At 45.7% G+C, this 16,685-nt stretch overlaps 1 protein-coding gene across 1 annotated transcript in view; it reads right to left on the bottom strand.

Annotated features, from left to right (window-relative positions):
* Positions 1–590: 590 nt before the first annotated feature.
* NTSR2 (neurotensin receptor 2) overlaps positions 591–16,685 on the bottom strand; it is an 84,478-nt gene continuing 68,383 nt past the window's right edge. Inside the window, 2 exon segments of the mRNA XM_068233264.1 lie at positions 591–789; positions 12,427–12,517. Coding sequence (XP_068089365.1) covers positions 591–789; positions 12,427–12,517 — 290 coding nt within the window.

Below are 16,685 nucleotides of genomic sequence, written 5' to 3'. Positions count from 1 at the left end.
GACATAAGTAAACTCCCAATTTAAGAATTCAATACATGATTCCGTCCATAGGAGTACATCTAAACAAGTCTGAGTTTACTGCCACGCTGACCAGACTTGGGTACGGTGTTTACAACACAGGCAGACCACTCAAAGTATGTACTAAACGATATGATTACACCAGCTTTCCATACAGGGCCGGATTTACCATAAGGCAATGTAGGCCCATGCCTACAGGCAACTTATGTAGGAGAGGCGTCTCTCCTCCCCAAATGTCCCCCTGCCTACTGTAAAGGCTACTAATACTGGGGTGGGAGCACAACTGGCTTCCTATACTGGGGGGGCCACATCTACTACCATGATTAATGGGGATACCAAATACTGAGGAAAATCTGGCTACCTAGTCTGGGGAGAAGGGAAGCCTAACTAATATGGGGGTGGGGCCTGAGTTGAGGGGCGGAATTTATGGTGCCATAACGCCTAAGCCTATAGGCTCCTGAGCTGTAAATCCGGCTCTGTTTCCATATAAACGTTTCACGTACATTCTTGTGTAACAGCACTTTTTAGGGCGTTCCCATCTCAAAAAGTCTTCCTCTAGTGCTGTAGAGACGTTATTCACCCAACTGAGAGGTGCTGGGCTTTCCTGAGTAGTTCTCATCATGATTACCACAAGATGGGGTTAGAGTTTCCAGGAAGAGTTGCCGGAAGGATGAAGAGACCACGTTATACAGGATCGGATTCACAGCCGAGCTGATGTAGAATAGTGTGTTGGTCAGCATGTAGAAGTAATGGTAGAATGTATAGAGGAACCTGTATAGAGGCACACATTAGATTGAAAAGCACAGTTAAATTCTACATTACAGACACTGGACCTGATTCAGTTCCAACGATCACTAGTGCAGTAAGCCTGAGACGATTTGAAGGAAAGGTTTTTTACTTGCCTGGGGCCACCTCCAGCGCCCCCACCCCCGCCCCTCCCCGTAGTCCGTCTGCCCACTAAATGCCCATTCGGCCCCCTCTGTTGCAGTGCTGTAAAGTCCGCAATCTAGCTGGGTTGTGGGCCACTGGGTAAGCATTGCACTGGGCTATGCACCTCCTCCATCACACTTCCATGTCCAGAAACGTTGTGCACAAGGGAAGTTACAGTCTTAAACTGTGAATGCTCGGAACACTCCCAGCAAGCAGAGTGTGATCATCAGGTGGTGTGTGCAGCCCTAGTCCGCGACTCAGCTGAATTGCAGACTTTGCGGTGCTGACAGCGGTCGAGGGAACCAGGAGTATGGCGAGGGAGCAGACAAACCACCAGGGGCTTGAAGAAGCCCCAGGTATGTAAAAATCCTTTTATCCTAATGTTTCAGGCACACTTTAAAGAGACACTGAAGCGCAAAAAAATATATATGATAAAATGAATTGGTTGTGTAGTACAGATAATTACTAGAACTTTAGTAGCAAAGACAATATTCTCATATTTTTAATTTCAAGTACAGTGGGATATGAAAGTTTGGGCAACCTTGTTAATTGTCATGATTTTCCTGTATAAATCGTTGGTTGTTACGATAAAAAATGTCAGTTAAATATATCATATAGGAGACACCCACAGTGATATTTGAGAAGTGAAATTAAGTTTATTGGATTTAAAGTAAGTGTGCAATAATTGTTTAAGTAAAATTAGGCAGGTGCATACATTTGGGCACTGCTGTCATTTTATTGATTTTAAAACCTTTAGAACGGTTATTGGAACTCAAATTGGCTTGGTAAGCTCAGTGGCCCCTGACCTACATACACAGGTGATTCCAATTATGAGAAAGAGTTTTTAAGGGGGTCAATTGAAAGGTTTCCTCCTCTTTTAATTTTCTCTGAAGAGTAGCAACATGGGGGTCTCAAAACAACTCTTAAATGACCTGAAGACAATGATTGTTCACCATCATGGTTTAGGGGAAGGATACAGAAAGCTGTCTCAGAGATTTCAGCTGTCTGTTTCCACAGTTAGGAACATATTGAGGAAATGAAAGACTACAGGCTCAGTTCAAGTTAAGGCTCGAAGTGGCAGACCAAGAAAAATCTTGAATAGACAGAAGCGACGAATGGTGAGAACAGTCAGAGTCAACCCACAGACCAGCACCAAAGACCTACAACATCATCTTGCTGCAGATGGAGTCACTATGCATTGTGCAACTATTCAGCACACTTTACACAAGGAGATTCTGCATGCAAGAGTGATGCAGAGGAAGCATTTTCTCCGCCCACAGCACAAACAGAGCTGCTTGAGTTATGCTAAGGCACATTTGAACAAGCCAGCTTCATTTTGAAATAAGGTGCTGTGGACTGATGAAACTAAAATTTAGTTATTTAGGCATAACAAGAGGCATTATGCATGGAGGAAAAACAACACAGCATTCCAAGAAAAACACCTACTACTTACAGTAAAATATGGTGGTGGTTCCATCATACTGTGAGGCTGTGTGGCCAGTGCAGGGACTGGGAATCTTGTCAAAGTTGAGGGACACATGCATTCGACTCAGTATCAACAGATTCTGGAGACCAATGTGCAGGAATCAGTGACAAAGCAGTAGCTACGCCGGGGATCTTTCAACAAGACAACAACCCTAAACACTGCTCAAAATCCACTAAGGCATTCATGCAGAGGAACAAGTACAACGTTCTTGAATGGCTTTCTCCATGCCCAGACCTGAATACAATTTAAAATCTGTGGTGTGAGTTAAAGAGAGCTGTCCATGCTGGGAAGCCATCAAACCGGAATGAACTACAGATGTTTTGTAAAGAGGAATGGTCCAAAATACCTTCAACTAGAATCCAGACTTTCATTGGAACCTACAGGAAGTGTTTAGAGGTTGTAATTTCTGCAAAAGGAGGATCTATTAAATATTGGTTTCATTTATGCACCTGCCTAATTTTGTTTAAACAATTATTGCACTTTCTGTAAATCCAATAAACTTCATTTCACTTCTCAAATATCACTGTGTGTGTCTCCTATATGATATATTTAATTTAACTAACATTTTTTATCGTAACAACCAACGATTTATACAGGAAAATCATGACAATTAACAAGGTTGCCCAAGCTTTGGCATTCCACTGTATATAGTGATTTTTATAACATTGCATCATTCTCTAATATTTGCAGTTTACACACTACTCAGCATTCTAAATGATTTTACAGAGAAGGCGAGCTTTTGAACTGTCCTCTGGAGAGAAAAAGAAAATACAATGACTGACAGTTGAGACAATAAGCTTCAGAAGACAGAGCTTTCTGCGACTTTGAAAGTCGTGAAGCTCAATGGCTCTTTTGCATAGATAACAACTGTAGTTTCTTTACGCTTCCTGTGCTGGAAAAATATTAGACTTATGTCTCTGCTCCTAATGTTTTATTTCTTAGCTGTATTACGCATACAAATCATTATATCATAATTTTTTTACGCTTCAGTGCAGGCTCGGACTGAGCCACCGAACCACCGGGGGCCCCAGAGTTAAGAGGGAGGGGGGCACAGCTTGGAAGGGGGAGAATTGGGCACAGAGCGGTGGGGAGGGGGGGGGGGGAAGCGTCCCCCCCTCCCTCACCTAGGGGCCCCCCCTTCCGCACACCCCCCTCCTCCACAAGTGCAGCCAGCAGCGAGCGGAGAATAGCTACAGAGCTTTAGATGATGCTATCTCGGCTCCGCATGCCGCTGCTGCTGCCCTGCTGCTCACTGTCTCCTACAGTGACGCTGTCCAATCACGCTTTCGCAGTACTTCCTGCAAGAGCGTGATTGGACAGCGTCACTACAGGAGACAGAGACCAGCAGGCCAGCAGCGGCATGCGAAGCGGAGATAGCATCATCTGAAGCTCGGTAAGCTATTCTCCGCTCGCTGCTGGCTGCACTTCTGGAGGAGGGAGGTGCTCGGAAGGGGGGGGGGGGGCTAGGTGAGGGAGGTGGGGAGGCTTCCCCGCTGATCTGTGCCCGCTGCCCCCCTTCTAAACTTGGGGGGACTTGCATTGTGTGGGGGTATCTGCCACCAACCTGATTGCATTGTGTGGGGGTATCTGCAGCCAACCTGATTACATTTTGTGGGGGTATCTGCAGCCAACCTGATTGCATTGTGTGGGGGTATCTGAAGCCAACCTGATTACATTTTGTGGGGGTATCTGCCACCAACCTGATTGCATTTTGTGGGGGTATCTGCAGCCAACCTGATAGCATTGTGTGGGGGTATCTCCAGCCAACCTGATTGCATTGTGTGGGGGTATCTGCAGCCAACCTGATTGCATTGTGTGGGGGTATCTGCAGCCAACCTGATTACATTTTGTGGGGGTATCTGCAGCCAATCTGTTTGCATTTTGTGGGGGTATCTGCAGCCAACCTGATTGCATTGTGTGGGGGTATCTGCCGCCAACCTGATTGCATTGTGTGGGGGTATCTGCCGCCAACCTGATTGCATTGTGTGGGGGTATCTGCAGCCAACCTGATTACATTTTGTGGGGGTATCTGCAGCCAACCTGATTACATTTTGTGGGGGTATCTGCAGCCAACCTGATTACATTTTGTGGGGGTATCTGCAGCCAACCTGATTGCATTGTGTGGGGGTATCTGCAGCCAACCTGATTGCATTGTGTGGGGATATCTGCAGCCAACCTGTTTGCATTTTGTGGGGGTATCTGCAGCCAACCTGATTGCATTGTGTGGGGGTATCTGCAGCCAACCTGATTGCATTGTGTGGGGGTATCTGCAGCCAACCTGATTGCATTTTGTGGGGGCATCTGCCACCAACCTGATTGCATTTTGTGGGGGTATCTTCTGCCATTTGACTACTTGATGAATTATGAGGCATGTAACTACTTGAATATTTTATCTGAAATGTATCTGGTCGGACCTAATCTCTGTGAATAACACCGCTACTTATTTTGTGTTTTGTATTTTTTTTTTTAAGTCTGCCCATGACTCATCATGACCACGCCGATGTTCCAGTGCGTGGTGACACCCATTTAGTTTCGCGCGCCGCATTTAGACATATTCCTATTGGAGACTGTCCTCAGAATTGCTCACAATCTTTCCCTACCATAAAGTCATGCAAAATTTCTAGAGTACATGTGTATGTGAGCCCAAAATGGGAGGGGGGGGAGGAGAGGGGGGAGGAGAGGGGGGCGGGCCCCAGGCTGAAACTTCCTTGGTGGGCCCTTGGTGTCCCAGTCCGACCCTGCTTCAGTGTCTCTTTAAGGTCCTAACTTGTGAAATTTTTTCCACATGATTTAGTTAACTAAGCAACATTTCAAAATATTCTTGTTCTACCACTTTATGAAAAAGTCTCAACCGGGAACTTTCTGGGACATTCCAAGATTCTTATTCCATGGCTTATGTTCAGTGTTTTGGCAGTGCAGACAGAACAACAAGGGGGGTGGCTGTGTAACCAACACTTTGCAAAGACCTGCAGAAGACTACAACGATTATGAGATCTGTTTAAAGAGACACTGAAGCGAGAATAAATCTCGCTTCAGTGCTTATATTCAGCAGGGGCATGTGTGCCCCTGCTAAACCGCCGCTATCGTGCCGCTACGGGGGTCCCTTACCTCCTAAATCTCCTCTGTGCAGCGGGGGATCACTTCCGCATTCAGGCGGGGCTAATGTCTGCAGCCCTGCCTCACGCGCGTCTGTCAGCGCGTATCTCCGCCTCTCCCCCGCCCCTCTCAGTCTTCCTTCAGTGAGAGGGGCGGGGGAGAGGCAGCGATGCGCCGCTGATAGAGGGCGCTGAGAGGCAGGGCTGCAGCCGTTAGCCCTGCCTGAAGAGCAGCAAAATCTACGGCCAAGTTGGTCGTTGATTTTGCAGGGGGGGGGGGTTGGGGGTGAAGGGACCCCCGTTCAGCCGCGGGATAGCGGCGTTTTAGCAGGGGCACACATGCCCCTGCTGAATATAAGCACTGAAACGAGATTTATTCTCGCTTCAGTGTCTCTTTAAATATGGATTGTAGTGGTGGACATTAGATAAAACCTTTATGTTTGGTTTGTGTAATTTTTTATCAAGGGATTTTCTTTGAGCGTTTGTGTGCTTTTTATGTTTAACTCTCTGAGGCAATAGGGATGGGATAGTAAAGTACCCCTGTGCTTAGTTCCCTGAGGGAAGATGGATATCTGGGGGGCCCTAATCATTAACAATGATTAGGACCAGAGGCTCCCCATGCTGTCCTCTGGTCCTCCGCCACTGCATGGGACCCTCCTGCACCTCGCAGCCACACAAAACTTTTTAGGTAAGTATTAAACTTTCGACCCAAGGTTGACTTTGGGTACGCTTTAAAAGAAAACAAGTAAGCTTTCGGCTGATAAGAAGAGATGATCAAAGGGCCGGTTCTAGACTTTTTGCTGCCTGAGACAAACTTGTGAGGATGCACCGCCCCCCATCCTCAATCGATTTGTAATGATGCCACAGCACCCGACAATTTACTCTGCTTTATTTAAAGTTTCTCAGTCGGCAAGGGAGCATATGCAACAACTTGAGACATTACATGCTGCAGCTCAATACAATAACATACTGGCTGGCTGTGAGTCTGTGACAAACAAACTGCTCACCCTCAAACAGTTGGCCGTCCTCCATTCCTCCTCAGTCAGGACAGCAGTGCCACCTCCTGCCTTCTGCTGTGCAAGTCAAATGAAACACTGCTGCTCTCCTGCCTCCTCCCTCATCACTCACTGTCAGACTCCTCACACAGCACAACAGCCCAATGATGATCTCTTCACCTTGCTCGCTCTCCTCTTGCTTATCCTACTCTGACTCACTACTCTGACTGAATGCTGCTGGACAGCCATCAGGGGGGGCAACTGACACTGCAGTGAGAGGCCCAGGGCTTCTTGAAGCCCCCCCCCCCCCCCCAAAGCACTGGAAGGGCCGCATGTGCTGGCTGCAGGCCTGTGGCTCACTAACCAGCACACCGCTTTTCTTTTTTCAGAACTGAAAGAACTGAAAGAAGAGTGACATCAGCGCTTGGACGTGAGCAGATGAGTGAGCCCGCTACAGCAGACTTTCTATACTGGGGCACCACCTATATCTGGCTAAAGGCTACCTATACTGGGCCACCACCAATAACTGGCTTCCTATACTGGGACACCACCTATACCTGGCTACCTATATTGAAGCACCACCTATACTTGGCTACTTATACTGGGGCGCCTATAGCTTGCTACCTATACTGGGGGCACCTGGACCTGGCTAACCTATACTGGTGCACCACCAATACCAAGCTACCTATACTCAGGGCAACTATACCAGGCTACCTATACCAGGGCACCACCTATAGTTGAATACCTATACTGGGGGCACCTGTATCTTGCTGGCCTATACTAAGGTACCAGCTATACCAGGCTACCTATACTGGGGGCATCTACACCAGGCTACCTATACTGGGGCACCACCTATAGCTGGCTACTTATACTGGGGGAAACTATACCTGGCTACCTATACTGGGGGCACCTATGCCTGGATACCTATACTGGGGGCACCTATACCTGGCTAGGGTAGGGGATGAGCTGAGACAGAAGGGGACAAGTAACACAGGGGGATAAAAGAGGCACGTGGGAACAGAGGCGGACAAAAGAGGCACAGGGAGAAAAGAGATGAGATGGAAACATGAGGTCACAGAGAGGGACACAAAAGAGGCACAAACTGAGGTGAGACAGAGGGACACAAAAGAGGCACAGAAAAAAAGAGGGGGACAAAAGAGAACAGATAAAGGATAAGAACGGACCTACAAGTCTCTATCTCATTTGTTAACCAGGGACTACCTGTATTTTGCCAGTATTTGGCTCCACCCACAACAAGCCATGGTCATGCCCACTTTTTGCTGCATCACGCTGTGCATTCCACTTTCTTCGGTGTCGGAGCCATGCACATTTTTCGCCGCAGCGCACTTCGTGCATGGACACGGGGGTGAGGTGGCTAGTGGGCGGGCACAGCAACCAGTAGGTGGACCCAGTGAGGGGGGGGCCCAGACCTGGTGATGTATGAGGGGCCCCCAAATTTCTGATGGCGGCCCTGCTGTAAGTGTAAACACACTGTACAAACATGTCGCCCCTGTAATCTCTGCGCCTGATGCAAGTGTTTACCCTTGCTTCATGAGAGAACCGGCTCTGGAGATGAGGTTCTTTTACTGAGGTACAACATTCTACTATAGATTTTTATGTCTTGTTATCGGAATTTGAGAGCTCTGTGTGATGCACAAGGCTTTTTTTTTTTTTTTTTTACTTTGATCTAAATCAGGCCCATTGTCCTACAACCTAGGCTCTCAACGTGTGGTACTCCAGTCCAGGGGGTACTTATGATGGTTCCAGGGGGCACTTAGGCTTGATATATTTGACCAAGAATACCAAATTTAGAGTTTTAGAAAATGATAAATCTTATTTAAAAAACACAAAACTAGCGTTTTAGCTAATTAAAAGCAATAGTACCGTAAATGCTTGGAAATTGTTTAGAACCAATTATCATGTACTATGATTAAATACATATTTGTCAAGAGGTACTTGCGATAATGTTTACTATGCTAGGGGGTACTTGGTGAGTACAGGGTTCTAAAAGGGGTACATACCAATAAAATGTTGAGAAACACTGTCCTACAAGACCCATATCATACAATTGACAGAATGCCGGAGGTAAGTTGCTGCTATAGAGCCAGCTTCTAGTATATAATTAGCGATGTGAAGCTGAAACTTGAGGAGAACAAGGGATTTGTGGCAACAGTTTCATCCTGGCATTCTCTTGCTTGGCCCAAGTTAAGTTGATTAATTCAACTGTAACTTCAGTCACAGAAATGGGCCAGTACAGTTGAAATCCATTAGCCTATGATTACATGTGATTGTTCTAATGAAGTCCAGCAATCACTGTGGCAAGACTGCTGAGCGATGCTATTCTGTGTGACCCTCACAAATCTGTCTTATGCTGGGAATACACGGTTTGTTTCTGCCGTGCGTTTCTCCTCACGATCGTTTTTGTCGCTCAATTCTGCAGTCGGTTCTCTTATCTTCCGCTCGTTTTTCTTATCTTTTTCCATTCACTTCTATCAGAAATCGAGCGGAGCAAGAATCGAAAGGGAGATCGGACATATCGGAAATTATCTATCGAACCTTCTAATCACCTAAAAGTGAACCATGTATTCCCAGCATTAGCTTTTGAATGAGAATCAGAATAGCAGCCTTCCCCTGATAATAAAGTTTGAGCTTGATTTTTTTCTACTTCTCTCGATTTCCTCCCCCTCTATTTTCTCCAATTATAGGACTGACAGTGACACAGCAATATGAAGGCTGGGATAAACATTTACTAATTGCTAGAGAAGACAGTCAGTGTAGATGTGTGGAAGAGAGGCAAACGCTATGGTGAAGTGGACTCACGCTTGCCTTGCAGCGCTGGGTCAACGGTAACTATCCCATTCAGGCACTATCTGCAAAGAGTTTGTATGTTCTCCCAGTGTCTGCATGGGTTTCCTCCTGACACTCTGGTTTCCTTCTACCAAGGGCGTTGTTAGGGTCCCGGGAGACCAGGTGCACCTCTGGGCACCAGGTCAGTGTTGAGCTACGCCGCTGCAAAAATATAGGCATGGCCTTGTGTCAGAAAGTGGGCATGGTCATGGGTGGGGCCAAATGCACATGACCTTAGGAGTAGTGTAACCTAGGCTATGTTCACAGTGGTTCACTGCAATGTACCACCTATTTCTTGTCACTACTGGTCCCTCAGAGGGGCTCACAATCTAATCCCTACCATAGTCATATGCAGTGGTGTAACTAAGAAGCTTGGGGCCCCAGTGCCAGTTTTACATGGAACTCCACGCTATTGATATGGAGCCCCAAAACCTACCAAGGTTGCAGTGCAGTGTCAAAGTGGTGTATTTAGAGTAGGGAAACAGCTAAGGATTGCCACTATGCAATGCACATATAGAGGTGTTCATTACCAGTATAACCAGCATAACACCCAGCTTATCAATGAAAAGCTAATAAGATGGATGAAGGAGGGCCCTAGTGGGCCCCTCTGGTTCAGGAGCCCCGGTGGTCACAACCTCTACAACCCCTATTGCTAGGCCACTGGTCATATGTCCATTGTACTCTAGGGCCAATTTAGGGGAAAGCCAATTAACTTCTGTTTTTGGGATGTGGGAGGAAACTGGAGTGCCCGGAGGAAACCCACACAGACACAGGGAGAACATACTGTACAAACAGTGCCCGAGCTGGGATTCAAACCAGGGACCCAGCGCTGCAAGGCGAGAGTGCCTTCCACCAGGTGAGAATGCTATCCATTACGCCATTGTGCTGTTCAAGTTCTTCTGATTTGGTCATTCGACAAGCGTTGGAAGGAATGCTCAGGAGCAGAGATGCCAGTCAGAAATGGGACATTTGTGTGGATTCTGGGAGAATAATAGCACGATTTTCATAAAAACTATTTTGAATAATGATGTTGGGTCTCAGCCTATCAGTAAGCACTGCCCTGTCCCTGTGACCTTAAAGGACTTCTGTCGCGATAATCTTAAAATTGAAATGACTTTTCTCCTATGTTGTTGTCACTTACAGTAGGTAGTAGATATCTGACAGAACCGACAGGTTTTGGACTATGGCAAAGAAATGAGCAGCGCTTCTTAAAAACAGACAAGTGCCTACCTGCAAAAGAGTGCAAGCCCCACTTGTGGGATAAAATACACACCTAGAATACACATGACCTGTCTACCACTGGAGGATGTTGGTTTCCTGTAACAGCTTGCATGCAACTTGTAAAGTACTCGTCCCTCCCACTGCGGAGAAGTCATCCTCGATGGGAGGGGACCTAACACTAACTAAATCCTAACCTATGCATATGCATAGCCTGGGTGCGCTACCAAGTAAAATTGAAAATTGCGCAAAAGGTGGATCAGCGCATCACCAGGCCGCCTCCGAATGGCCTCCAATCAGAGGTGCACTGAGCCCCCCCCCCAGAAACTGCAAACACACCTTGAACACAAACAGATGCTCTGCATATAAACACACCCTGTTTTTAAGTAGCACTGCTCATTTCTTTGCCATGTACTAATTTAATTCATTTTTGGTCAGCTGCTCCCACTTAAAGGGAACCTTAACTGCGGGCCCCCAAAAAAATTCACTTACCTGGAGCTTTCCCAAGCCTCCTGCAGCCGTCCTGTGCCCGCGCCGGTCCTTCGGTGCCCTCCGGTCTCCCTCCGCGGCTAAGTTTCGTTTTCGGCCGACTGTCATTCGTCCTTTGGCAAAGCGTCCTCTTCTTCCGCATTCCCCATCGTAAAGAGCCGTAAAGCGCGTCCGCATGACGCGTCTTTTTTTTTGGGCCCACAGTTAAGGTTCCCTTTAACAGCCTTGTTTTTGGTGTATATGCAGAGCTTCTGTTTGGGTTCAAGGTGCGTTTGCAGGTTTTGGACTAGCCCATCTCCTCATGGGGGGTTCAAAGGGATTTCTTTATTTTCAAAATGCACTTAGTGATGTAGTGCTCTGTCCAACTGGCAAAAAAGTGTACGGTGAGCAGGGAGGCTGGTCAGCCTCTCTGTATAAATCTTTTTCAGGGAGTGTCTTTATAAAGGATAAAAGCCATGCTGAGACTCCCCTAGGGAGAGATGGACTAGCCCAAAACCTGTCAATAATGTCAGAATTCTACTACCTACTGTAAGTGACAGCAACATAGGAGAGAAGTAATTTATGGTTCATTTTACTCTCAAAGAAATATACTTCTTATTTGTATGTGTTTTAAATGTTAAAGCAGTAGGATCAGCCATACTATGCCAGGGGGAAAAACACATATAAAGGTAGATAAATACTTGATCTACTTGCATAACACATGTATTGTACTGTCCACGTTTTGATTTCAGTGAATGTTATATATTAAATGACGAGAATTCTGGCCCTGGTGGGGGCCATGTTTTTTTGCCCACAGTTAAGGCTAACTCGTGATGTCATTTCTGCCCTTTACTTTTTTTCTTGTCTCCTCCAATCGCTGAGTCTCAGTCTTGCTTGTAAACACAAGTAAGTAGGGGATCAGGTTTCAGATAAGCAGCAGGCAGGGAAATAAAGGGAAGAGGAGGAATATATTATAGATAAAAAGAACCCCCAGCATGCAATTCTTTGGCACCGACTACTAAAGAGCCAGTGCTCCATAAGTATGTGATAACTCCAAATCATAATAGAAGAAAAAGTTTTGAAAGTTTTGAATGCAGGATTAGCATCTTTATCACTTAATACACTCAGACCAGTTGCTATTGAAATTAGATTTTTATGATTTTCGCGACAGTTCCTCTATAAGGGACAGGGACAGCATGAGGGCAACCTTCCAAAATAGAATACACAAAGCAATAAATGACTAAACAAAGGTCTTGTACTTCTCCCAGTCTTACAAAGAGAAGAAGAAGCAGGTATTGCCGTGAGTTTGGGTTAAGCAGTGAAGTGAATGTGCATAAGTGTGGCGCACACAGCAGCCAATGACACTTACCCAGACCACTCATCATCTGGGATGTAGCAGAACATCAGTCTCCTTGCATGGTACGGCAACCAGCACACGATGTACGCAATTACAATGGCTCCTGTGGATCAGATGAAACATTCTGTTAGACGAGAAACTGATCTCCTGCTGCTCTATAATGACAACACGGAGTGCAATAATTCACAGGTAGAGAGCTGCTTAGATGATTAATTCAAACACCTCATAATGTCTCATAGGCAGATTTAGACACATAGACATTGCTAGATGCAGCATTTTTAGCCCCCAGGGCATCTCAATAGCACATAAAAAATACATGCTAACAATGTGGCTCATTATTAAAAATTCCATTCTACCTCTTCTCCCTTATTTATCCCCTGCTGATGAAAGCTTTTGTTTGCTCATTTGCTACTGCTAAATGCAGCAATCATTATCTGCCTGCTCTTTCTAAAACAGACTGCGAAAGTGGAGTAATAAAAGCCTCTAACAAACATTTAAATGTAAAGACATTTAAATGTTTGTTAGAGGCTTTATTACTCCACTTCCGCAGTCTGTCTTAGAAAGAACAGGCAGATGATTGCTGCAATCAGCAGTAGCAATGAGCAAACAAAAGCTTTCATCAGCAGGGGATAAATAAGGGCAGACGGAATGGGAGTGCGGATGGCAGCTCATATGGCTATTAGAAACCAGGACAAACTGCAGAAACACAGCTGCTTGGATCCCTTTAAGGTCCCCACTGCTGCTGATGGGAAAGCATGTTCTAATCGTGTACGTTAAAAAAGGGCGTTGGCTGCAAGCTCATCATCATATAAGAATAGTGCAACTTGATGCACTCTAGCTTTAATTTCTTTTGTACGTTATGAGTGGTTTTGCTATGGAATTGCACTTAAATATTTCCAGTTCATTGTCAATTTACCTTCATTAATGTTAATGTATGTTATGATTATATCTTAATTGTTTTACAAAACTCAATTAAAATTTTATTGAAAACAAAAAAGGGCGTTGGGAAAAAAGGGCGCAGGGTTTTAAACGATAAGCATGAATAACGTTTGAAAAAAATATTGTGCTGTTTTTCGTTTAAAAATAATGTTTAAAAATTATAAATCATTAAATAATGTGTAATCATGCAAAGCAGTTATAAAACATTAAAAGTCTCCGGGTGCCGCTTGTAAAACGTTATTTTTCTCCGGCGCCCTTTTTTTTCCTGTTGGGCGCCCATTAAATAATATTTATTATGGGAGTGAATGGCGGCGCCCTTTTTGTCCACCTGCCTCAGGCGCCCGAATTTACTGTTTCCGTTCTAATCACCTTCCATAGCCAGCACTTGCTGTGTCTGCTAGGCATTCTCTTGGCTTCTGTCATTCGAACTAGGAAACACATCCAGAGGTTACCTGGGATTGCTGGTCTGGATATGGGTGAGTGTGAGTAGCAGGGCCGGCGCTACCATTAAGGCAAAGGAGGCAGCTGCCCCTGGGCCCCAGAGCTTGTAGGGGCCCCCAGTGGCTACAAGAGGAAAAACAAATTTCAAATCGGCCTTATAGTTTTTGAGAAAATCGATTTTAAAGTTTCAAAGGAAAAAAAATACACATTTAAAAACCTGCCGACTTTAATGGTTAATAGAAAATCCACCTTAAATGCTAGAAACCCTAAATTTGCAGGATATGTTAAAGAGAGTCTGAAGCGAGAATAGATCTCGCTTCAGACCTCATAGCTAGCAGGGGCATGCGTGCCCCTGCTAAAACGCCGCTATAGCGCGGCTTAACGGGGGTCCCTGTCCCCCCAAACCCCCTCCGTGCAGCGGGGGAGCGCTTCCTGGTTGGGGCAGGGCTAACCGCCGCAGCCCTGCCCCATGCGCGTCTGTCAGCGCGTATCTCTGCCTCTCCCCCGCCCCTCTCAGTCTTCCTTCACTGAGAGGGGCGGGGGAGAGGCGGCGATGCGCGTCTGATAGACGCGACTGGAGGCAGGGCTGCAGCCGTTAGCCCTGCCTCCAGGAAGAAGAATACGAGCGACCATTTTCCGACCAACTTTTGCGGGGGTGGGTTGGGGGTGAAGGGATCCCCGTTAAGCCGCGGGATAGCGGCGTTTTAGCAGGGGCACACGTGCCCCTGCTATATATAAGACCTGAAGCGAGATTTAGTCTCGCTTCAGTGTCTCTTTAAGGAGATCATTAGGAATAATATGAAAAAAAATTTTTCAAAAAGACCTTATAGTTTTTGAGAAAATCGATTTGAAAGTTTCGAAGGAAAAAAGTATGCTTTTAAATGCGGTAAATGTCATTTTTAGTAGCAAACCTAACAGTAGTGTAATTTTACATGCATCAAACGAAAGCGCAATAAATTTCCTGACGGGGTTTTCAGGGGGTCTATACGCAGCCGCAGCGCTTTGGCCAGGGATCGCTATACAGCCGCAATATGGCAGTATGAAGATCCCTGGCATTTTTTCCTTTTTTCCCAATTTTTTTTTTTATGTTTAGAGTGCGGGATTTTTTTTTTTTTTTTTTATTATGTGGGGTCCCCCCTCCTGAAACTTTTTAACCCCTTGTCCCCATGCAGGCTGGGATAGCCAGAATGTGGAGCTCTGACCGATTGGGACTTCACACCCTGTTATACCAGCTGCAAAAAAGGTCCCCTAATGCCGCTTTTTGATCCAGGGTATATGTTGGGGGGGCCCCCAGGTTTATTTTGCCCTGGGGCCCCATTGTTGCTTAAACCGGCCCTGGTGAGGAGGTATCCATTTCAAACTCTGCACAGGAAACAACTTCAAAGCAAAGCTACGCAGTCTAGTAATAGGCTAGAGGGTGCAAAATGAAGACACAATGCAAAGCTGGTGATGTTTCCACAGGAGATAAAAAGCAGGGCACCCATTACAGGGGGCCCTGCAAATATGGGAACACCCTATAGGGACTGACAGGCATTTGAAAGATAGGACATAAAAAAATGGGGTGCACACTACAAGGGCTCTAAAAGGCTTGAAACATCCTAAGGGAAATACATGAAAGTTGAGTCACACTTATGGGAGACTCAAATTCAAACTGGGAGGCGGAGACCAGAAAGTAGAAATGCACTTGTGGTGTGTGGTCGATGATGATCACATTCTAGGAGTAATTATCTAATGACACATTAAGTACAAAGCCAACAAAGTGCCTTTTCTTATCAGGTCTAATACATGATTCCTGATAAAAATCTTAGTTCCTTTGAATATGGCTGTAAAAATATTGATTTCAAAGTTTAATTAGCCAACTTACCGTAACTAGGCTAATATCACACAAGCAACATCATGCCAGAATGAAATTGTTTTTACAAATCCCTTGTACTCTTGATGTGAGCACAATTAGGCATCAAATTAATGTAAATCCTTTTTTTCCATGAATGAATACTGTTGAGTTAGAGAGAAGTCAGAAAAAATATGAACATAAGAGATAAAGAGGCACGGAAGAGCAAAAGACAAAGAGAGACAGCTGAAAAGCTCTCAATAATCATTTAGTGACACCATTTAGATTTATACACAGATGATAATTTATGTGAATTAGTGAATCATGAAATGAAAGGAAGGAAGGAAGGAGGGACAGAGAGAGACAGCTGAAAAGCTGTCAATAATCATTTGGTACCACAACACAATGCACAAAAAGTCTTCTTCACAGTTCCACTTTATTACAAAATCTATCAAAACAGCAACCACATATAAACCCTTATCCCCCTCTAAAATAACACGGCCGTGGTATGACGTCAGCTGACTCCACTCAACCATGTATACACACACACCCTCACTGTTGCCACTGAAACACACTGTGCACTGCTTGTCCGCAATTCCAGTGCACCAGTCCCAATTTTTGCAAAGTAAACTATTCCGCCATTGAATAGGTTATAGTGTGTCAAGTCCACTATCCAGCGTCTACTCCGTTGTTGATGGATAAACTCCCCCCTATGCTTGATCTGTGTCTAAAAGTCACTAGAATGATGTCACTGTATAAGTAACTTGCATCAGCTGTGCTGACATATGACCATGCCTGTATAATTACGGTGACCAGACGTCCCGCTTTAGCCGGGACGCATCCCGGATTCGGGGTCCCCTGTCCTAGGCTGCGCTAGGTCCCGGGAAACGTCCCGCTTTTAGCCGCGGGACGTCCCGGCCTCGGGACTCTGGCCACCGTCTGATTGGATTTGGATCAGAAGCGCCGTATGCTCGTAGCCCGCAGCCCCGCTCCAGCCTGCATAGTCTTCCGGCAGGTAGAGCTGGGCTACGGGAAGATGGCGTCCAAAGCCCTGTACTGG

Source organism: Hyperolius riggenbachi, chromosome 4 (assembly GCF_040937935.1).
Source record: "Hyperolius riggenbachi isolate aHypRig1 chromosome 4, aHypRig1.pri, whole genome shotgun sequence".
Classification (NCBI taxonomy): Eukaryota; Metazoa; Chordata; class Amphibia; order Anura; family Hyperoliidae; genus Hyperolius; species Hyperolius riggenbachi.
The sequence above is the reverse complement of the archived record's forward strand: the minus strand, read 5'-3'. Positions and strand labels throughout refer to the sequence as shown.